General features: G+C 42.1%; 1 protein-coding gene across 2 annotated transcripts in view; it reads left to right on the top strand.

Annotated features, from left to right (window-relative positions):
* Positions 1–10,895, top strand: part of HSPA4L (heat shock protein family A (Hsp70) member 4 like) — a 47,492-nt gene extending 36,597 nt beyond the window's left edge. For both annotated transcript variants that reach the window (XM_008051029.1, XM_021709086.1), the window contains 3 exons: positions 1,038–1,157; positions 5,025–5,186; positions 8,816–10,895. In XM_008051029.1, the coding sequence (XP_008049220.1) occupies positions 1,038–1,157; positions 5,025–5,186; positions 8,816–9,007 (474 nt within the window). In that variant the 3' untranslated portion in view covers positions 9,008–10,895. The remainder of the gene's footprint in view (positions 1–1,037; positions 1,158–5,024; positions 5,187–8,815) is intronic.
* The last annotated feature ends 12,764 nt before the right edge of the window (positions 10,896–23,659 follow it).

Raw genomic sequence — 23,659 nt, 5'->3', positions numbered from 1 at the left:
CGCCGGAGCCCAGCAGGTCGAGGCTGCGGTGGCCGGGAGCGGCCACTGTACTCCAGTCTGGGCGACTGAGTGAGACTCCAACTCAAAAAAGAAAGAAAGAAATGTTATAGACGTGTCTATGGATTTCAGCTTTTTTTTCAGCTTTAAAAATAAAAAATGTGGTACTTCCCTTTCAAAAACATTTCAGCAATAAAAAGTATGATGTGAATAGACTGAATTTAATACAGTATCCGGGAATAGATCAAAGTGAAATCTGAGTCGGGACTGGAGTTCATTTAATAGTAAAGTACTAGTGTTGGTTTCTTAGTTTTAACAAATGTATCATGAGATGCTGGCGTTAGAGAAAAGCAGTGAGATCCATCTGGTACCCTGTTACTTCCTTTTTACTTTTATGCAAACCTAAAATTATTATACAGTAAGCTGATTTTTATTTAATATTACACAAATTTGGAAGAAAATTGTTATCCTTCTAATGTCCTTCCCTTCCCAGAGTTATAGAAACTCCCTGATGCAAGCACTTGTAGAGGAGGAAAGGCTGCACTTATAAGACAGGCCACATTTTAATCTAATGAGTAAATATAGTACAAATAATGTTCAGTTGATGCTAACTATTAGGAAGTCCCAGTGATTATGTTGTAGGTAGTTAAATTATGCATTATGAGTGTTCAGAACCAAGTTTCAAATCCGTGAATTCTGCATGCAGTATAGTCTTTATGGTTTTCTTCTTTAGTGATTTTATGAAGTTTTCGCACCCAGCTTTTGAAGAGTTAAGGTTTTGATTGCAACTTTGGATTTGAGAAGAGTCAAGAGGTAATCTTCATGAGTGAGGAGGAGAGAGAAGACATGAGCTGGGCATCCCTGTGCAGGACCAGAGAAGGGCTGCTGGATCCCACCTCCATGCTGGAAAACAGGCGGGATATTCCTCCTGGGGCCACCTTCTCTTCCTCTTCATTATCTTCTAAGGACCCAATAAAACTTTTCTGTTAAAACGCAATAACATTTTTTCTTCTTAAAAAATTTTTCTTTTATGTTAACAGAAGTATGGCCAGCCTATTCAAATGAGGTACACGGAACATGAAGAGAGACCCAAAGCTTTAAATGACTTGGGAAAAAAGATCCAGCTTGTCATGAAAGTCATAGAAGCATACAGGAACAAGGTATTGAATTCATAAAGCCAGTTTGTGACGGTGGTGTGTGAATGGCACGTGGGAAGGTGCTATAAATGTTAACATTCTCAGCCACAAAGCTATAGCAGTTTTACTACCAGATTTCACAGATTGTGTATGCAAACCTTGAAACTTTTTTTATTGGTGAATTACCACTAAAGGATTCTGATACATTGAAATACAGCAAAGGTGTGTGGCTTGCATTTTTCAGAACTCCCTGAAACGCCATTGCAAATGAACCCGCTGACCAAATTTGTTGTTTTCTTCTTAAAGACTTCATTTTTGTGTTTTCATGTAGTGCAGAAGAGGCCCTCCTGGGCTTTTCCCTCATAGGCCTCTTTGAGCCTGGACGCCACTCGCCTCTGTTTCGTTTCTTGGCTTCCTTTCCTTTTTGTTGCTTGCTGTCTTCCAATTCACAAGTCATCTGTAATTTCCTGTATTCTTTTATGTACATACTCAGATCCCTGTTACCTTAACCGTGTCACTATCTTGAAGCCTTAAAAATATAGTTATGTAGATAATGTATCCACTTGGATGTTAACAGTAAAATCTGACAAAACTAAGCTTATTGTTTTTTCCTCTGAACCAAGGGTTAGCGGACTTTCTTTAAACAGACAAAAGGCTGGGTGTGGTGACTCACACATATAATCTCAGCACTTTGGGGAGACCAAGGTGAGAGGATTGAGAGAGATTTGAGAGGTTGAGAGAGGATTGAAGTGAGAGGCTGAGGTGGAAGGATCACCTGAGCCCAGCAGGTTGAGGTTGTGACAGGGTAAGACTCCGACTTAAAAATAAACAAGTAAATAAATAGACAAATAAACTATTCTACATGTTGCAGTTCTTACCATGTCTGTCCAGCTGTCCACCGTAGTACAAAGGGAACCATGGGCATTATGTAAATGAGTGGGCGTGAGTGTAGTCTTTAAAAATGTGATAGAAAACATGGGCAGCTATTGGGTTTGGCCCCTCCGTCAAGTTTGCTGATCCCTGCTCTTCACGGATTATTCACTGTGATCCTCCAGTTTTTATCACTGTTGGTAAAACTGCATCATGGGCAGGACAGACCAACACCAGAGACATTCAGGCACAGGTGTCATAATAGTAGCTTGCTTTTGTCAAGCACTTCATGAATTTTAGGCACTTTACGTGAATTATCTCACTGTATTCTCATCAAAAGTACTATTATCTTAATTTTACATGTAAGAAAACTGAATACTTCCACTGTTTTGAGGATTACACTAGCAGGTAATGATGGGTTCAAAATTCAAAACTAAGTGGTCTGACATCAACATACAAACTCTCAACAGCTCTGCTGTTCCCACTGCACGATATGAAAGGCAGTTATTTATCTTAGAAATAAGAAATGTGGCTGGACATGATGGCTCATGCCTATAATCCCAGCATTGGGAGGCTGAGGTGAGAGGATTGCCTGAGCCCACGAGTTCAGGACCAACCCTGGCAACTTGGCTAGACCTCATCTCTACAATAAATAAATTTTTAAAAATAGCCTGGCATGGTGGCACATGCCTGTAGTACCAGCAACTTGGAAGACTGAGGCAAAAGAATCACCTGAGCCTAGCAGGTTGAGGCTGTGGTGGCCATAAGCATGCCACTGCACTCCAGCCTGGGCGACAGAGTGAGACTGCAACTCAAAAAAATAAGAAGTGTGTGAGTTTTATAAAAACTGCAGCCAAACATATTCTAGTATCTGGACAAACCCAGATACTGACTGTGAACATACCTGCTAATAACAGTATTCAGATTGTTCTTACAGACACAAGTGTAAGGATGGTGAAAAAATAGGAAGGAGGGCTCAGCCTGTAATCCCAGCACTTTGGGAGGCCAAGGCCAGTGGATTGCCTGAGCCTGTGGGTTTGAGACCATCCTGGGCAACTTGGTGAGACCTGGTCTCAACAATAAATCAAAAATTAGCTGGGCATGGTAGCACGCACTTGCAGTTCTGGCTACTTGAAAGATTGAGGCAGAAGGATTGCTGGAGCCCAGCAGGTCGAGGCTGTGGTGGCCAGGAGCGTGCCACTGTACTCCAGCCTGGGCAATGGAGTGAGATTCCAACTCAAAAAAAAAACGGAAGGAATAAGCAGACACATGACTGGAGGCCCAGTGCTCCCCAGGCTTGGACTGTCTTCTTGAGTGCATAGCTTTAAGAGTTCTTTTTTATCAAGCACTTGAGTTTTTATCATGTGCCAGGCTGTTTTCTAGGTGTTGAACTCGTTTTGAATAGGCTTCAACAGGGAAAGGTGGGTAGTACGTAAGTGACTGTGGAGTATGTCAGATGATACTAAAGGCTGTGGAGAAGGGAAGGGACTGCAGGGGTGGAGGAGGCTTGTAGAGACCAGAAAGGTGAGTACGGTGGAGACATGTCAGAGGGAACTGAGGACATGAGGCCGCAAGAGGTGAGGGTTGCCGAGCTGGGAAGAGAAGCGCTCTAGAGTCAGAATGGTGGTGCGCTCAGGGGAGCGGAGGAGCGGCAGGACCAGGGGACAGGGCAGCAGTTGCAGGGCCGTGAAAGCCCAGTCAGCCATGGCAGACGTCCCTGGGGTGACAGGCTTTTACCCTGGCAGGCTTCTGAGCACAGTAGTAAGACCGTTGGACTTGTTTCTTGAAGCATCTGGAAGTAGAGATACTAGTGAAGACATTATTCGGAAAACGCAAGCCAGAGATGGTGGAGGCTTCAACTCAGGAGAGGCAAGAAGTGGTGGGATGTTTGCATTTATTCTGAAGGTAGAGCTAATAAGACTTGCTGGTAGAGCTACTGTGACTGCATCAGAGAAGGCAAAAATGATTCCAACGATTTTGACCTGGAAGAAGGAAGTTTCCATTTACTGAGATGAGGAAAACTGAGAAGAGCAGCTGGGACATAACCAGGAGCTGACAACAGGCATTGCAGGCTTCTCAGGTGGTGTCAACGCTGAATGGGGAGGGTGCTCAGGGAGGACACCAGGCTGAGACCCCTTCAGAGTGTGTGATGGAGAGATGAGTGAGGAGCAGCTAGCAGAGAAACCTCGCGAGGTGGCCCGGAAGCAGGAAGAAGGCCTAGGAAGTGTGGCTGCCTGAGAGAGGACAGAGAAGTCGGAGCTGTGGAAGCCTAACTCGGAACCCTACAAGCAGGAGGAGGACTTGGGTATCTCGGGCGGGAGCCTTTTGGTGTAAAACATGGCATCGCCATCTTCGCCCTCTGACTTTGGAGTGTCTGCTCGTTCTCTTTCCTTTTGTGTTCTGTGTCCAGTGTTCGTTCTGGCAGGAGCGCCTCTTTCTGTGTGTTGCACTACCCTTTCTTTCGGGTTCCGTGGCTGCCGGTCTCAATCGCGACCTCCTAGGTGGTCTTCCGTGTGTGGCAGCTTCTCTTTCAGCCAGGATGTATGTCCTTCTCCCTCCCAGGAACCGTGTTACATGTGCCTTGTTCTTTGACTAGCTTGCCATGCACCTGCTTGCTTTATCGCGTTATTCTCTAACAAATTGCATTCCATCGCAGCGTCTTCCTTGGCCTGATACTTTCCCTTTAAAACTTTCCCTTTTTCTAACTTGATTTCTTCAGAAAGTCTTTCTTTTTTTTTTTTTTTTTTTTTAAGCAGGATTTATTAAGAGGACAGAAGAGTTCCCACAGTGGGAGGGGACCCGAGGGGGTTGCCCTAGAAAGTCTTTCCTTTTTAAACCCATACTGATGTTGTCTTTTCTCCCACTCTCCTTAGTTCTGTATTATTTTTGTATGTGACTTCTTCACATGAGTATATGTGAGGTTCACAGTCAAGGAAGAGCATGAATGTTTTAAGCAGAAATTATCAATAAACTAGACTAACTAAAAAAACAGTTACATTCACTAAAGTATTTCTTTAATAGGATGAAAGATATGATCATTTGGATCCCTCCGAAATCGAAAAAGTTGAAAAATATATTAGTGAGGCCATGAGTTGGCTGAACAGTAAGATGAATGCCCAGAACAAGCTGAGTCTTACTCAAGACCCTGTGGTGAAAGTTTCAGAAATCGTTGCCAAGTCGAAGGTAAGAAGCTTGTGCGTTACCTTTTTAAACTGGTTCAAATACTAAAAGTTTTTTTTTTTTTTTTGAGTCGGAGTCTCACTCTGTCGCCCAGACTGGAGTGCCGTGGCCGCTCCCGGCCACCGCAGTCTCAACCTGCTGAGCTCCGGTGATCCTTCCGCCTCAGCCTTCCAAGTAGCCGGAACTACAGGCGCGCTACCACGCCTGGCTCATTTTGATTTATTGTACAGATGAGGTCTGGCCAAGTTGCCCAGTCGGGTCTCAAACCCTCAGGCTCAGGCAATCCACTCAACCTCGGCCTCCCAAAGCGCTGGGATTACAGGCTGAGCCACGGAGCCCAGCCAAAAAGTTTTTAAATGAGAGCTGTACTTTGAGAAGAATGGAAATTTAAGGCTAATCTTTTATTTTGCTAAAAAGAACTTTTAAAGATTTTAAGCATGAGGAATCTCTGTTCCTTGATTTGATTTGTCACACAGGCTGGTTTTTAAATCTCGAGAGTAACACAGAACGAAATAAAGCACTGCGATGACTTCTCGTTGTTACATATTTCAGAGTTGTAGATTGGATGAACTCTCTAAATAAGTCTTCATTTTAAAACTGTGCAGGAGTCAGGGGTTGTGGCTCACTCCTGTCATCCTTATGTTTTGGGAGATGTAGGCAAGACAGTTATCTGAGCTCAGGGGTTGGAGACCAGCCTGAGCAACACGACTAGACATTGTCTCTACAACAAATCAAAAATCAGCCGGGTTTGATGGCACGTGCCTGCGGTTCCAGCTGCTTGGAAGACTGAGGCAGAAGGGTCACCTGAACCCAGTAGGTCAAGGCTGCAGTGGCCATGAGCATGCCACTGCACCCCAGCCTGGGCAACAGAATGAGACTCCAACTCAAAAAAAAAAAGTTTCGCAGTATAAGTCTGTCTTGAACCTAGTTTGAAATATATAAATTTCCATGGTAAAATTTTATTCTGAGATAAATCTCGTTTACAGAACATTGCTATTGAATAGGTCAAAAGTAATAGAAAATACCACTGAAAACATGGGGAAAAAAATTTGTAATAAAGATCAGCATCTAAGTAGAAAAATGAGTAAAGACATTGGACAAGAAATAGAGAAGAAATATATGTCCAATAAATATATGAAAAGGTTCATCCTCATCACTAATCTAAAAAATGAAATCTTTTTCTCACCATCTGATTTGGTTATATTTACATTTATGATGTTTGCCACAGTTGGCCAGGATGTCCAAAAATGGACGCTCTCCCTGAGCAACTGGGTTAAATTAGTTGCAACTTTCCTGGGTATTGTACCGGAATATATATAGAAATTTAAAGTGAGTATATCCTTTAATTCAGAAATCACAGTTCTAGAAACTAATCCTAAACTGATCATTGGGCAGTACATGAACATAAATACCCTTGCTTATAATAACAAAAAATGGAAAGCAACCTTAATGTTTGTCAGTAGGAAACTAGATATATAGAAAGAAAGAGGGGTTCAAGGTCTCGCCCTGTCACCGAGGCCACAGTGCAGTGGCACGCTCACAGCTACCACAGACTTGACCTGCTGGGCTCAAGCAGTCCTTCTGCCTCAGCCTTCCTAGTAGCTGGACCTACAGGCATGTGCCACCACACCTGGCTAAGTTTTTGATTTATTGTAGAGACTAGGTCTTGCCAAGTTGCCCAGGGTGGTCTCCAAGCCCTGGACTCAGGCAATCCTCTTGCCTCCGCCTCCCAAAGTGCTGGGATTACAGGCATGAGTCACCACACCTGGCTTATAGAGTTATTTAAATATAAAGATGGATACATCTTGTTGCATGAGAAAGAAAAGATTACAGAACCTAATAGAATGTATAAATTTGTATAAAATGTGTGTCTCTATAGATATGCTTGAATATACATGTATGCACAGACATACATCTTAAAAGGATAGTCACCAGAATGTTAATATGTTCACTTAATGGGAGATGGAATTTCAGATGATTTTGTTTTATCTCATTCAGTATGTTTTTGGATATTTGTTTTTTGTTTTTGTTTTTTTAACAAAATAGGTATTATTTTTATAATCAAAGTAATATTTTCATTCTGAACAAGTTTGTCAGGAAGTTAGAGTATTTATAAAGTTTACTGTTCATCAGATGAGATGTAGAATGTGACAAGAGCAGTCTGCCACCATAGCATTCTGCCTAGGATGTGACTCCCTCTATTTCCACCTTGGTCTTCAGAGGTGTTTAAATCTGAATAGGAGGTTTGTAGTAGCATTATTTCTGCATGAAAAAGGAAATAGAAGAACATTTTATTTTATTTACCTTATTTACTTTCACGACTATTTTTCCTTCAACAGAAAAGGCTATTTTAAAAATAAAGTTGGCTGGGCACAATAGCTCATGCCTATAATCCCAGCACTGTGGGAGGCCAAGGTGAGAAGATTGCCTGAGCCCACGGGTTCGAGACCAGCCAGGGCAACTTGGCAAGACCTCATCTCTACAGTAAATCAAAATTAGCCTGCCCAGCAGGTCGAGGCTGCAGTGGCCCTGAGTGTGCCACTGCACTCCAGCCTAGGGACAGAGTGAGACTCCATCTCCAAAAAAAAAAGCCGATGGTGAATATATTGGTATGATTCCATTTATTAAGATTTTTTTAATATAAATATTGAGGAGTTTTCAGTTTATGAAATAGATGTCATTTGACATGGTCCTTTTTTTTTGAGTCAGAGTCTCACTGTCACCCAGGCTGGAGTGCAATGGCACGCTCATGGCTACTGCAGCCTTGACCTGCCGGGCACAGGCAATCCTTCCACCTCAGCCTTCCAAGTAGCTGGAATCACAGGTGTGCACCACCATGCCTAGCTAATTTATTATTATTATTATTATTGTTATTATCGTAGAGACGAGATCTTGTCAAGTTGCCTGGGCTGGTCTTGAAACCCTGGGTTTAGCAGTCCTCTCGCCTCTGCCTCCCAAAGTGCTAGGATTACAGGTGTGAGCCACCACGCCTGGCTTGATACAATTCTTATAACAAAACATTAATTATAATTTAAAGGAAGAATTAAAAATTATTTCTACCAAAGTAAACTGTTATTATAACAAAACAAGTTTTAGGAAGGTCAGATACAGAAAATAATTGTTAGAGATTCTCCAGTTTCTGACTGCCACAGATAGGCACTAGTCCAAGAAGTATTTTTTGAGGCATTTGAAGAAATGGTTACCCAGCTGAGATAACATAAATTCAGAAAGGATTACGTGGAACTTCAGAAAGTTAATGTGGAATTTAAAAAGTTGAGGGTCGGCCAGGTGCGGTGGCTCAAGCCTGTAATCCCAGCACTTTGGGAGGCTGAAGTGAGAGGATTGCCTGAGCCCATGGGTTCGAGACCAGCCGGGGCAACTTGGTGAGACCTCATCTCTCAGTAAATCAAAAAATTAGTCAGGCCTGGTGGTGCGTGCCTGCAGTTCAGCTACTTGGAAGGCTGAGGCGGAAGGATCACCTGAGCCCAGCAGGTCACGGCTATAACCATGAACGTGCCCCTGTACTCCAGCCTGGGCAACACAGTGAGATTCCGGCTCAAAAAAAAAAAAAGTTAAAGGTCACCTGTTCGGTAATGTCTTTAAGACAGCCAGTTGTTCTTTCTTGTCTTTAGGACCTGGATAGTTTCTGCAACCCCATCATTTATAAGCCCAAACCAAGAGTAGACGTTCCTGAGGACAAAGCAAAAGCTGACAGCGGGCACAACGGCCCACTGGACGGCCAGGGCGGGGCCGAGCCTAAGCCAGACACAGCCAGAGACAGCGCACAGCACAGCCGGGCTGCTGGGGAGATGGAGGTGGACTGAGCCCCCGGCCTCCTCGTCGTCTAACACCGGAGCAGCCATGGGGCCGTGTCCCTTCACACCTGACTTCTGCAGGTGGTTGTTCTTAATCACTTTTTGCCATTTGTTTGTTGCAGTCGTTTAGAAAAATGTTTTCTATTGAGTGTACTTCTGTTCATTCCCTTGCTGCTTATGTGAAGCTTTACCGCATACAGATAGATGTGCGAGTTCGTTTAAGCTTTCCTGATATGTTTTGTATCAAACATGCAGGACTCATGTAGCTGGCAACAGTCTACCTTATTTAAAGCTTCTGCTGGAATAAACCTCAGTTCCTTTATTCAGAAAAGGATGCTGTATTGCACTGTTGTTGCAGAAGCATAGATGTAATTTTATCGGTATTTTGAAAACAAAAATAGAAATCGATGGGATTTAGAGGCACTGACCTTTTTTTAGTTATTGTATTGTTATAATTTAAATATTAAAACAAATAACAGCTTCCTTGACACATTAGTTCCTTCTCAGTGATATACCACGAGAACCCCAAAGCATTGTTATCGTAACATAAATGAATTAAATCTCACATTGAATGTCAAGGTGACACCAGCAGCTTGCTTCTTCTGTTAGTGATGTGGATTGATGTTTTCTTAGAGCAGCTCAGTGTCTTTTCACTTGAAACGTTGGATCTACTTGTCCTGAAGACCAACTGCTGCTAAAATAATGATACAGGAGTCTTTGGCAAAATTATCTTCATGTTACGAGGGAAACCCTGTTGACCTGCACAGACATGCATCTGTGATGTTGACCGCCTTTTTCAGTTGTAATAGTTGTCTCAGTTTTCTTAATTGATTTTGTTAATAATACCTTAATATAGAGTAAGGAGAAATGGCACAACTTATTGCATTATATACATATGTCTTTGATTTATTCAATGTTATAATATAGATAAACACTATTAAATAAGCGGTAGCACTTAAAAAGGAGTACTTATACCACAAGTCTTGGGAAATAATGCTTGTAATAAACTTTACAGTGTTAAGTATCTACAGGTCTAATACAGACTGTTACATGGTGTCACATGACATGGTGTGATGAAATGACAGGTCCTGCGATGCCGTTACCTTGTGAAACCTCGGCTCCAGTTTTGGTGCTGCTTACGTGAACCAAGTGGGAGAAGGGACAGTAGACTTAAATCACACAAAGGACCTGATCTGTGCTCCATTACCAGACTTGTTCACTTCGTTCATTTCTGTCTAGAGACCTGGAGCTATTTCAGTATGGGAAAAGCTAAAATGATGCCTCAACCTACAAGAGAAGCATAGACCAGATGCAGGGGCCTTTGTGTCCTTAATGCAGGCCAGCTAGGGTGACCTAAGTTACAGTTGTGAACGGCTAGTTTTTTTCCCCAAAGCAAAACCTTTATATACAGAAGATTTAACATTGACTTGCGTAGTAAAAATTGAGAGCATAATGTCTTTAGGGATAGTCATTATTTCTCACAACTGGTTCTTTTCGTTTCTACAATGTAGTTAGTCTGCACTGAATGGAGAGAATGGACCAGTGCATTTTGCAGGGATTTTTATTCAGCCCTTTGTGGGGAGGTGTCTCTTTTTTGCATTTAGAAAAACCGTAAAAAATCCAATATATTTTTAAATGTCTTCTAGTCTTTAAACTTTTTCTCTTAATGCTCCTAAAGTGAAACATATCTTTTAAAAGTCTGCATTCATTCCTTTTTGTTTGTATGTTGAATATATAGGTTGATTTCAGGAAAAGCATGGAGGTTTTGAAAGTGAATGTATGACACTACAAGCGGGCGCTGTATCGCATTTATTTGAGTTAAAACCTCCCCTCACTTGGTAATGAGCTATGCCTCAGAAACTTCCTGGAAATAAATGTGGAAACAGCTTTTTCTACACTTGGCTTGTCTAGTATCAACCGACATTTCCATTCCTGCTCTGAAGTCATTTTACATAGTTCTGTATTTTAGTCAGATGCATAACACCAACTTTTGCAATTATATACCACTTCATTGGATAAATTAATGCATCCAAAGATAATATGTACACTTTTTCTACCCATTTATCCAATTTAATGATAATTTCACAATAATAGTTTTAGCCTTATGATGTAGTTTTTTATTGAGTTCAATAATGAAAGAGTAAGTTCTTAATACAGTTTTGGGCAGACATGGTTTAGTCTGATTTTAATCTGCATTGAAATATGCAGTGCTAGACAAAAAACTATTTTTTTTAGTATGAAAAGCTATTATTTTAGAAGTCATGTAAGAAATGCATAGAAAAACAATTTATATGCATGTAGGAAATAAGTATGCAAATAAGTATGTAGGAAACATCTAAATGATTAATAAATATAGATTAGTGTACTTGGACTCTGTGGAAAAGTATAAATTACTTCTGTTTTCAGAAACCAACTCTTGAGTATTACTCTGTGATTATAAAAAACAAAAACTGTTAAATAATATCACAAAAGAAAGTTTGCAGTGTTTTATTTTGTGATGTTTTAATTCCTTAGCAGTAATGCAAAATTCTTAAATTTAAAAAAAAAAACAAAACTAGAAAGAGCACACCAAAGAATTTGGCTATTGGAATAACAGAAAAGAGTGGTTTTCAAAGGACAAGAAGACATTTCCTAAGAAGAGCTAAAGGCAAGAAGTGAAGACTTCTTTAGACTTTAAAATTTTTGGTATATTGTTATTTCTCCATAGAAGTTTTTAAAGGTGAATCTTGAGCCTCGATAATTACTACAATAAAATGGCGGTGTCAAAACATATTACAAAAATTAGCACATCTTTAACTGTTTTGAAAAATTACCGATATTTAAAGGCAGTAGATATATGAATACAGTGACCAAATTGCTGGCTTCAGTTTAACCCAAAACAGATACAACCATCCCTTCATTTTTATAAATTTGAAATGTAATGATAACCTAGAAACACTCCCATTAGGATCCTCTATTTTGTTTTAAATAGTTGGTCTTTGAATTAATGCACAATTAAGGCCTGTGCGTTAATTTTACATAACATAAAAGATTTAGAAGTGGCTCTTAATGGCTAGCAAAATATAACTTCTACTTTCCCATGTTTTAGAAGGTTACACCAAAAACCTTTAACTTTAAAGGTTTTAAAGTAAATGTTATTTTGTAAGTTTTTAATTGTAAGCAGAATTTGATTTTGTCATATTTGTGAAAAATGCAATGAGAGGCATAGCTAATTGTACTGATAGGTGTATCTTTAAAATCTGGTGGCAGCCGGGCTCAGTGGCTCAGCCTGTAATCCCGCGCCTTTGGGAGGCTGAAGTGAGTGGATTGCCTGAGCCCGCGGGTTCGAGACCCGCCTGGGCAGCGAGACCTCATCTCTACAATAAATAAAAAAATCAGCCAGGTGTGGTAGCGTGTGCCTGTAATCCGGCTACTCGGAAGGCTGAGGCGGAAGGATCGCCGGAGCCCAGCAGGTCAAGGCTGTGGTGGCCGGAAGCAGCCACCGCACTCCAGTCTGGGCGACCGAGTGAGACTCCAACTAAAAAAAAAAAAAAAAAAAAAATCTAGTGGCAATGATGAAAGGAAATTAAACACCTTTCAGGTGACATGTGAGCAATACTTATAAAGTGTAATTCTTTTTTTTTTTTTTGAGTTGGAGTCTCACGCTGTCACCCAGACTGGAGTGCAGGGGCTGCTCCCGGCCACCTCAGCCTCGACCTGCTGGGCTCCAGCGATCCTTCCACCTCAGCCTTCCGAGTAGCTGGAACTACAGGCGCACACTACCACACCCGGCTAATTTTTTATTTATTGTAGAGATGAGGTCTCGCCAAGTTGCCCAGGCAGGTCTCGAACCCACAGGCTCAAGCAATCCACTCACCTCAGCCGCCCAAAGCGTGGGATTACAGGCTGAGCCACCGAGCCCGGCTATAAAGTGTAATTCTTATATTTTGTCATCCTCTTACTACAGTATATTTTATAATAGTCTATTTGGCAAACTAAATGATACACTTAAAGCAGTTCAGGGCCAAGTGTAGTGACTTATGCCTGCAGTCCCAGAACTTTGGGAGACCATGGCAAGAGGATGGCCTCAGCCTAGGAGTTCCAGACCAGGCAACATGGTGAGACCTTGTCTGTCTCTTTAAAAAAAAAAAAAAGTTCAATTTCAGAAGATAAAAGACTTTTTGATCAAAAAATAGCAAGTTTACATTATCTTTTGGTTTTTGTTAAGGTCTAATTTATGCTTAAGTAAGATTTTAAAATAATTTCCAGGAAACATATATTTTCTTTTCATAAAAAGTAATAAAGATTTAATGCAGAGCAAAGGCCAAGGCTCTTTACCAAAACAAAAAACAAACTTCAGCTGTTTAACTATCACATCGTTAATTTAAAATGCACTAAAAGGCTGGGCGTGGTGGCTCACACTTGTCATCCCAGCACTTTGAGAGGGGATTGCCTGAGCCCAGAAGTTCAAGATCGGCCTGTGTAACTTGAGGAGACCTCTTCTCTACAATAAATCAAAAAATTAGTTGGCGTGGTGGCACGTGCTTGTAGTTCCATCTACTTGGGAGGCTGGCACAGAGGGATCACCTGAGCCCAACTGGTCGAGGCTGTGATAGCCGTGAGCATGCCACTGCACTCCAGCCTGGGCTACAGAGTGAGACCCCGGGTCTCTCTCTCTCTCTCTCTCTCTCTCTCTCTCTCTCTCTCTCTCTCTCTCTCTCTCTCTCTCCCACACACACACACACACACACACAAAGCACTTAAATACTATTTCATATACTTGTTTTCTAACCAAACAGCTTTATGTTTAATAATGCCAGTTGTCTTTAGATTTTTTTTTTTTTTGCTAAATTGAAGATTTATTCTAAATAATAAAAGGGTACTTGGAATGTTAAAAACAAACTGCTTAGAAGAAAACCTAGATGTCTGTGGAAGTTGTCAGTACTTACAAATGGTAATGACTCTTTCATTTTCTGGAACCCTATTGATACCTCGAGTATATTGTTAGAGTAATGATCAAAAGATTAAATGCACGCTTTCTAAAATGACTTTCAAGTCAAAGAAACCTAGTTAATTGAATCATGAACAATTGAATTTGTTCTGTCAGGCAAGTCAAAAATAGGTAACAAAAAATGTGAATGGTATGATGTTAGCTGTAGAATGTTACTGATGCCTGGAAATGGCCTATCCCATAAGGAAGTCAGTGAAATTCAACACACTTTAGATAGTTTAACTGCACTACAGTGTATAAACTATATATGAAAATTATCTTAGTTCTTTTTATTTGGTTTTATGTGTCCTCTTATCCAATGCTAGACCCTTAAATCATTCTGTTTTTCTCAAGTGTATTTTCCTTTTCTCTTCCAGCTTTGTAAATATCATTTCCCTAATACCACATGGCATGGATAGCTAATAATATTACCTTTGTTTCCCTAAGTCTTACTGGTAAGAGGTTTTTGGCTTTAAATTCATACACAATAAGCCATGTTAAATTTCTGTATGTCATGTCTCCACAATTTAATTGTATCATGGAGCAGGTTTTTCACAGCTGGCCTTAGAATATTTTTAAGTTCTTCTGAACCAAAAAAGGTCAATTTTGTGAGTATTTCATATTAAGTAAACAACATTCCTGGTTTTTAATCCAAATATCAATGTGACAAAAATAACACTGGTCAGACATTCTAAAATAGTTAAAGATTAGACACCTTCACTTCTTTGCTGCTCTCTGGTTATGTACATGTATTGTGCTGCTTCTTTGTTTTCTTAGAGTTTTGTGAAGTTTTTTGCTTCTGAGGACTTGAGTTAGAATTCTCTTAAAATATATGAATCTACCCAGAATGTAGGTGTTAAAATGTACTTAGAAAGCTAGGTAAAAGAAGCTTTAAAGTGTTGTTTTTTTCCCCACTGAAATAAACTTTCATGATTTAGCATCCTGTAAGGAGACTCACTTTAAAAGTGGTTACCTTTTCTATTTGGTGCAATGGAGCCATTGCTGTTGAATACCACGGTACATAAAAGCGATATTAAAAATGAAGTTACTAAACTGTTTAGTATTCATAATGCAGCATCCACGTCATTTTTTTCCTCTAACCATTATTAAAATAATTTATGTATGTAATGACTCTGACTCCAGTTATTAGTGTAAAATAAATTGGCAGTTAATTGCTTTTTGTTTGTAGAAAACTCTACATTTGATTTCTCACGTTCTAGGTTTCAATACAGTGCAATCCAGAACATCATAATCAAGTGTGATGTGTCTCTAAAAATAATTCACTGAGTTTCACATGTAATAGATCCTTTAGCTTCAGTGAGCGGTCATGAGAATGGCTTGTGAAGTTGGTAACATTCTAGGAATAGATATTTGGCACACAATTTTGGTTCACACACATCCATAAAAATGATATATGGCAATATCAAAGTATATCAAACATTTTGTGTGTATGTAAATTGCATCTTCATACTAGTGAACAAAGAAGTAGCAATAAATGGAACTCACTTTTGGATGGGAATGCACATTTTCGCTGTAATCATGTCATTGTAATCAATATGGATCTACCTACTTGAGCTGTGAGTTCTGCACACTGAGGTCTAATTTTCACTTGTTGAACATCACTGACTTGATGACTGTGGACAAATTATCAAGCTCATATGCAAAAATTTGTTCAGCAATGAGAGTTTTGTTTGAGTTGGAGTCTCACTCCATCACCCAGGCTGGAGTGCAGTGGCACGCTCGTGGCCACTCGTGTCAACTTGCTGGGCTCCGGTGATCCTTCCACCTCTGCCTTCCAAGTAGCCGGAACTACAGACATGTGCTACTGCACAATGCTAATTTTTTATCTGTTGTAAAGATGAGGTCTTGCCAAGTTTCCCAGGCTGGTCTTGAACCCGTGGGCTGAGACAGTCCACTCGCCTTTGCCTCCCAAAGTGCTGAGATTACAGGCTGAACTACTGAGCCTGGCCAAGAGTTTTTAACTGAGTCAACTGGCAGACTTTTCACTTAGATACTACTGACTCTGACAACTAAAATGGTAGTTGGCTAATGTTAGAAATATTGTTGGAGAAAAGCCCCAGAATAAATTAAAGACTTTAGAAATTCCCAGTAGGCGAAGGGCTGAGATCCTGATAGTGAGGTCCTCTGTGAGAACTGTTCCAATGAAAACGTGTCTGCTTAGCCGCTGGGATGAGAACCTGATCGAAGTCCTGGTCAAAATTAGAGCATTTGGTGCTTCATCTTTTAGGGGTTAGACAACTTCTGAAAATATGGCGGCCGTGACTCCCAGTCCAGACAAACGTCTATACCCACGTGCACTTTCAACTACATGAGGTGCAAGTAAGCACTCCGAAGGCTGGACAACTTGGCAGGTCACTCCTGTTCAGCTGCTCCCGAGTTGGGGAGACGAGAGGGGTTTGCTTTGGAAAGAAAACCAAGCCTGTCCCTGGTGATTAGAGAGGTGGCAGCCTTTCAGAGAGAAGAAAAGAATGTCTTGACTGTAAGTCCTTCCCAGCACTTGATCCACAAAGCCTCCCCCCCCCCCTTTTTTTTTTTTGAGTTGGAGTCTCACTCACTCCGTCGCCCAGACTGGAGTGCAGCGGCCACTCCCGGCCACCACAGCCCCAACCCGCTGGGCTCCAGCGATTCTTCCGCCTCAGCTTCCGAGTAGCCGGAAATACAGCCGCGCGCTACCACGCCCGGATGATTTTTGATTTATAGTAGAGATGAGGTCTCGCAGCTTCCCCCTCTTTAAAGGTAAAGAAATAGTTTCCAGGTGGCTCGTGGAGCCTGCAAGAGCCTGAAGGCAACAGGAAGCCATGCCTGGCCACCTGTGTCACCTCACCGCAAACCCGAAGGATTTGTGCATTGGTTGTAGAGGGAGCAAGGCTCGGGTTAGATGGAAATGGCTAGGAAAGAGACAGTTTGCAAGGAAAAGGAACCCTGTGGATGACAAAAGAGAACACCACAAAGCCATAGAAATCCAAATATCAGTAGTTACAGTAAATAAGCATCGTAAACTTGCCAGTGTAAACACTCTGTGGTTTACGAAGAAATATTTTTTGTTTGTTTTTTGGAGTTGCGATCTCACTGTTGTCTGGGTTGGAGTGCAGGGGCATGATCATGGCTCAGTGCAGCACCGACCTCCCTGGCTCAGGTGATTCCTCCCACCTCAGCATCCTGAGTAGCTGGGACTGCAGGTGCGGGCCACCACGCCTGGCTCACTTTTTTTATTTTTTATTGAGAGGAGTTTGCTCTATTGCTTGGCCTGGCTCAAGCAATCTGTCTGGCTCGGCCTCCCAAAGCACGAGCCACCATGCCCAGCCTCAAAGACATTTTTTAAGTGATGTAATAGTTGAAAATAGGTTAATGGGGAAAGAGTGAGAGTGCATATCAAAAGAGAAGTTGTGAAAACCAGATAAAGGTGTTTTTTAAAATAGGACAGGGCTTCACTCTTTTACCAAAGCTAGAGTGTGTGATTTTACGGTAAAAGCATAATAGAGGGAACTGGGCTAGAGTAAGCTTTGCTAACAGTAAATGGTATAGTTCAATTTAGGCAGCAACTCTGAAACAGCCTCAAAATGTATATGAAACAATTAGCAATGAGACAGTGAGGCTCCCAGGGATACCGATCATTGCTGGAGGCAAAGGGTGTGAAGGAATGATCTAATGGATTTATGTAAACTGTCACCGAGCTTAAGTAAAACTTGCCTAAGTGCACGTGGAATGTGTACAGAATTGAACACTCAATTCTCAATAAATGTGAATCTCAATAAATACCAAAGATCATCATACAGACTTTCAGACAACTATGCGATACGATTAGAAGTCATATATAAAATAGAGCAGGGTGACTGTAGTTAACAATATATCCTGTGTTTCAAAATAGCTGTGAGAGGACGTGAACTGTTCTCAACACAAAGAAATGATAAAGAGGTGACAGACCTTACATACCCTCAGTTGATTATTACAGATTCTGTGCATGTAGCAATATCACATGGACCTCACAAATACATACATCTGTCACATATCAATTTTAAAATGCAATTTTCATTAACAGAAGTCACCTGACCACTGTTTTGTTAAGCACTGGCCCGGCCATGTGTTGTTGCTGCTGTGTTTTTTGAGCTGGAGTCTCACGCTGTCACCCAGGCTGGAATGCAGTGGCATGCTCACAGCCACCACAGTCTCAGCCTGCTGGGTTCAGATGATCTTTCCACCTCAGCCTTCCAAGTAGCCGGAACTACAGGCTCGCGCTACCACGCCCGGCTGATTTTTTTTTTGATTTATTGTAGAGATGAGGTCTTGCCAAGATGCCTGGGTGGGTCTCGAACCCACAGGCTCAGGCAATCCACTCACCTCGGCCTCCCAAGGCGCGGGATTACAGGCTGAGCCACCGAGCCCGGTTTAAATAAAATATATTTTCCATTCTAAAAAAATGAGATCACCTGTGAAGATACTCTAAGATGTTGCATATGTCCATAGGCTTGCAATAAGAGAACCTCTAGAAAAGTCAAATTGTGTTGAAATACAAGAATTCAATGTCTTTAAATTAATCTGGGAGGCCGGGCATGGTGCCTCAATCCTGTAATCCCAACACTTTGGGAGGCTGAGGCGAGTGGATTGCCTGAGCCCGCCAGTTTGTGACCAGCCTGGGCAACTTGGTGAGACCTCGTCTCTACAATAAATCAAAAAATTAGCCAGGCCTGGTAGCGTGCACCTATAATTCCAGCTACTCGGAAGGCTGAGGTGGAAGGATTTCCCAGCAGGTTGAGGCTGTGGTGGCTTTGAGTGTGCCACTACACTCCAGCCTGGGTGACAGAGTGAGATTCCAACTCAAAAAAATAAATCTGGGGTACAAAAGATTAAAAGTTGCCTAATCCATTTGGAAAGTCAACAAAACATACCCCCCTCAAAAAACTAATAAAGATTAAACTGTAGAGCAATCTCACAAATACAGTGAAAAAATCCTAAAGCAAACACAATAATTAAGTATTAAAATACAAACTAACTTCAGCAAGCAGAGTTATTCAAGAAATGGATGTGATCAGGAAATCTATCCTAATTCATCTGTAAAGCTGTTGGAATTTTGAAGAACCTTGGTTTCCCTACTTTTGATAACAGCCTGACTCAGTTTATTGGTGTCAGAAGAGTTGACAAACACCCAAGTTGTGGGAGAAGACATCAAACTCCAGGATCAAAGATGAAAGACAATTTATTAAATAGCAGTGGCCAGGGTGTTAGCACTTTTGTGCCTGTTTCCTGAGGCCCAGTTCTTACCGGGCAACATTTCCCTGTGAGGACTTCTTGAGCTTCCAGGGAAGCCAAGTCACTGAGGGCAAGATCGGGTGAATAAGGCGGGTGGGGCACAGGGGGCATGTACTATTTGTGGTCAAAAACGGTTGAATGCATAAAGTGGTGTGGACAGGTGCACTTAGAAATCACCCATCTTGAGATGGGCAGACATTGAACAAATCTCCAGAAGACAATTCACCAAAGCTGAACGCAGCCTCTCACGACACTAGCTGGTCCACTGATGTTGATGGTTCCTACTACAAGGGGCCCACCCTCCAAAAAGATAATTTCGGGTTTTGGGTCCATCCTCATATATACCACATTTTCATTATCCATGGATCGGTTGATGGGCATTTAAATTGCTTGCACATCTTTGCAGTTGTGAACTGTGCTGCGATGGACATGCCAGTGCTGGTGTCTTTGTATAACGACCGCTGTTCCCTTGGGTAGATACCTAGGAGTGGGATTGCTGGATCGAATGGTAGATCTACCTTTAGTTCTCTGAGAACTCTCCATACCAACTTCCATAGAGGTTGCACTAGTTTACACTCCTGCCAAGTGTGTATGTGTTTCCTTTTCACCACATCCGGCCGACATCCATTGTTTCTTGGTTTTTTAATAATGGCCATCCTGACTGCTGTAAGGTGGTATCATGTTGTGGCTTTATTTCATTATTTTATTTTATTTTTTTCAGTCGGTATCTCACTCTGACACCCAGGCTGGAGTGTCACAGCCACAGCCTCGACCTGCTGTACTCAGGCGATCCTTCCGCCTCAGCCTTCCAAGTAGCTGGAACCACAGGCACACACCACCACGCCCAGCTAATTTTTGATTTATTGTAGAGATGAGGTCACAGCTAGTTGCCCGGGTGGGTCTCGAACCCTCAGGCTCAGGCAATCCACTCACCTCGGCCTCCCAAAATGCTGGGATGACAGGCTGAGCCACCGAGCCCAGCCTGTTTATGGTCATTCTTAAGAGATCTTTTGAGGAATGTCTGTTCAGATTCTTTGCCCATTTTCTTTTATTTTTAGAGACAGGATCTCACGCTCTTTCCCAGGCTGAAGTGCAGCGACCTTGAACTCCTAGTCTCAAGCCTGAGGCTCCAAGTACAGGCCACCATGCCTGGCAAGTGTCCACTTTTTAATCAGGTTTTTTTGTTACTGTGTTGCAGGCTTTTTTTTTTTTTAAGTGACAGGGTCTCACTGTTACCCACTCAGGCTGGAGTACATTGGTGTGATCATAGCTCACTTCAGCCTCAGATTCCTGGGCTCAAGTCATCCTCCTATCTCAGCCTCCTGAGTAGCTGGGACTACAGGTATGCACCACCATGCCACGCTAATTTTTGTTTTATTTTGGGTAGTGAAAGATCTCATTATGTTGCCCAGGCAGGTCTCTAACTCATGACCTCAAGTGATCCTCCTCTTCAGCCTCCCAAGTGCTTGTTTCCATGCCTGGTGAGTTGTGGAAATTCTGTTTTCTGAATGTGAACCTCTTATCCAATACAAAGTTTGCAAATATTTTCTCCTATCCAGTGGTTGCCTTTTCAGTCGGCTGATTTTCTTTGCTGCATAGGTCAAGTACTATCAAGTATATTTTAATGTGCTGTGAGCATGCCTGGCCTTTGCTCCTGAGGGAGCCTTATCTCTACTTTTGAAGACTGGTTGCTGTACAAACATCTTTGAAAAGAGGGTTTGGAACAGGGGACAGCTTGGAATTATGCAAGTATCTAATACCCTGAAGGCTGTCAGAGTCTAGTTGACATTTTGATAGATCTGTAATCTATGACTGATTTTGTTTTGTTTTTTGGTTTTGTTTTTTTTTTTTAGTTGAAGTCTCACCCCGTTGCCCAGGCTGGAGTGCAGTGGCACACTCATTGCTCACAGCCACCCCAGCGTCAACCTGCTCGGCTCCAGTGCTCCTTCTGCCTCAGCCTTCCAAGTAACCGGAACTACAGGTGCACACTACCACGCCCGGCTAATTTTTTATTCATTGTAGAGACGAGGTCTTACCAAGTTGCCCGGGGGGTCTCAGACCTGTTGGCTCAGACAATCCACTCGCTTCGGCCTCCCCAAGTGCTGGAATTACAGACTGAGCCACTGAGCCATGACTGATTTTGTAACATCATATATCAGTCATGGAAAATTAGATATGTAGATCTTCTGATGTCAATACATTTCATTTTATATTAAAAAATAGTGTCTTAGTCTGTTTGAGCTGCTATAACAAATTACCCTAAACTGAATGGCTTATTAACAACAGAAATGTAACCAGGGGCACGGTGGCTCAAGCCTGTCATCCCAGCACTTTGCGAGGCTGAGGCAAGAGGATTGCCTGAGCTCAGGGGTTCGAGACCAGCCTGGGCAACTTGGCAAGACCTCGTCTCTACAATAAATCAAAACATTAGCTGGGCATGGTGGCACATGCCTGTGGTTCCAGTTTGGAAGGCTGAGGCAGAAGGATCACCTGAGACCGGGGACTGCGGTGGCCGTGGGTGCCACTGTACTCCAGCCTGGGCGACAGAGTGAGACTCCAACTCAAAAGAAAAAAAACTATTTCTTACTGTTCTAGAGCTTGGGAAGTCCACAATCAAGGGCCCAGGTGAGGGCTCGGGCTGGTTCCTAGGTGACGCTTCTTCTGCCGCCTCACGTGGCCACAAGCTCTCTTAGGAGGGCACTAACCTCACTTAGGAGTGTTCAACCCTGGAGAGCTAAACCCCTCCCAGACCTTTAGACCACAGCAGTCACAGCCGTTAGTATCTCCATCAGTCGGGCTTAGTGGCTCAGCCTATAATCCCAGCATTTTGGGAGGCAGAGGTGAGTGGATTGCCTGAGCCTGCAGGTTCAAGACCCACCTGTGCAACTTGGTGAGCCCTAAAAAAACTAGCTGGGTGTGGTAGCATGTGCCTGTAATTTCAGCTACTTGGAAGGCTGAGTTGGAAGGATCGCCGGAGCCCAGCAGGTTGAGGCTGTGATGGCAGGGAGCATGCCACTGCACTCCAGTCTGGGTGACGGAGTGAGACTCCAACTAAAAAAAAAAACAAAACAAAAAAAACTCCACCAGTATCAGCAAAGTCTTTAAGTGTTGAATTGGGAAGCAGTCAAAATTTCTAATTTCCAAAACTTTAGATTTTGCTTGAGAGCCTGAATCTTATTATTGGCAACAGATATTGTCAATTGTCTTCTTGGTGTGTTAGGCTCATTTCATCTCTGCCAAAAGCCCAAATCCGAAAACTATAGTTTCCGTATCAGATGTTCTTTTCTGGTAAAAGTGGTGTTTCTTGAGAAAAGCTTGTTCAGTTCCAAATCCATCACGTAAGCGATGTATTTTTTTTTTTTTTTTTAGATGACCAATGTGGTTTTGGGTGTATCAGAATTTCTTTAAGTGAACTTCACATTTTGTCACACAGAATAGTAAAGAGATATCTCCTCAGGGATCAATATTTAATACACTTTCCTGCTTCATCAAATACATTTTTAAGTGAAACTGACATTTTTCTTTCTTTTCTTTTTTAGAAAAATGGAATGAATACTAGTACAATATGGTGCCAGTGCTGCAAAACAGTTTACCTAGCATTGCTTTAGTATTATCAATGAAATGTCAAAACAGTGAGGAAAGCAAACAAAACCTTACGTAAAACTTTTTTTTTTTTTGAGTTGGAGTCTCACTCTGTCGCCCAGACTGGAGTGCAGTGGCACACTCCTGGCTACCGCAGCCTCGACCTGCTTGGCTCAGGCGATCCTCCCGCCTCAGCCTTTCACGTAGCTGGAACTACAGGTGCACATTATCATGCTCAGCTAATTTTTTGATTTATTGTAGAGATGAGGTCTCGCCAAGTTGCCCAGGCTGTTCTCGAACCTGTGGGCTCAGGCAGTCCTCTCACCCCGGCCTCACAAAGTGCTGGGATGACAGGCTTGAGCTACTGCATCCAGCATATATAAAACTATATAAAATAGTTTTGTCTTCGCCGACACCAGAAAGGATCTTGGTGATCCCTAGGTGTCCAAGGCCATACAAAGAGAAGCACTGCTTTAGAAAAATCACTAAAAGGAAAGAAGAGTATATGATTTACAAGTTGGTAGGGAAAGCGAAGTAATCACAGTATCATTCCAAAATAGGATGAGAGAGAGGAGAAAAGGAACACGGGACAATACAAAGCACTTAATAACTTGAGAGACTGAAATTCAAGTATGTTGATGATTAATATGGCCAGGCATGGTGGCTCACATCTCACATGACACCTGCTTAGTGATGGCCAGCTCCTTTATCACAAGGAAGTTGACATCCTTGGAAAACACCTTATGGGCATGTGGTGGCTCACCCCATAATCCCAGCACTTTGGGAGGCTGAGGCAGGACTGCCTGAGTCCAGAAGGTCAAGACTGTGGTGAGCTGTGATGG

Source organism: Carlito syrichta, unplaced genomic scaffold (genome assembly GCF_000164805.1).
Source record: "Carlito syrichta isolate Samal-C Ts95f unplaced genomic scaffold, Tarsius_syrichta-2.0.1 Scaffold157052, whole genome shotgun sequence".
NCBI classification, from domain to species: domain Eukaryota; kingdom Metazoa; phylum Chordata; class Mammalia; order Primates; family Tarsiidae; genus Carlito; species Carlito syrichta.
This window is presented reverse-complemented; position numbering and strand designations above follow the sequence as displayed.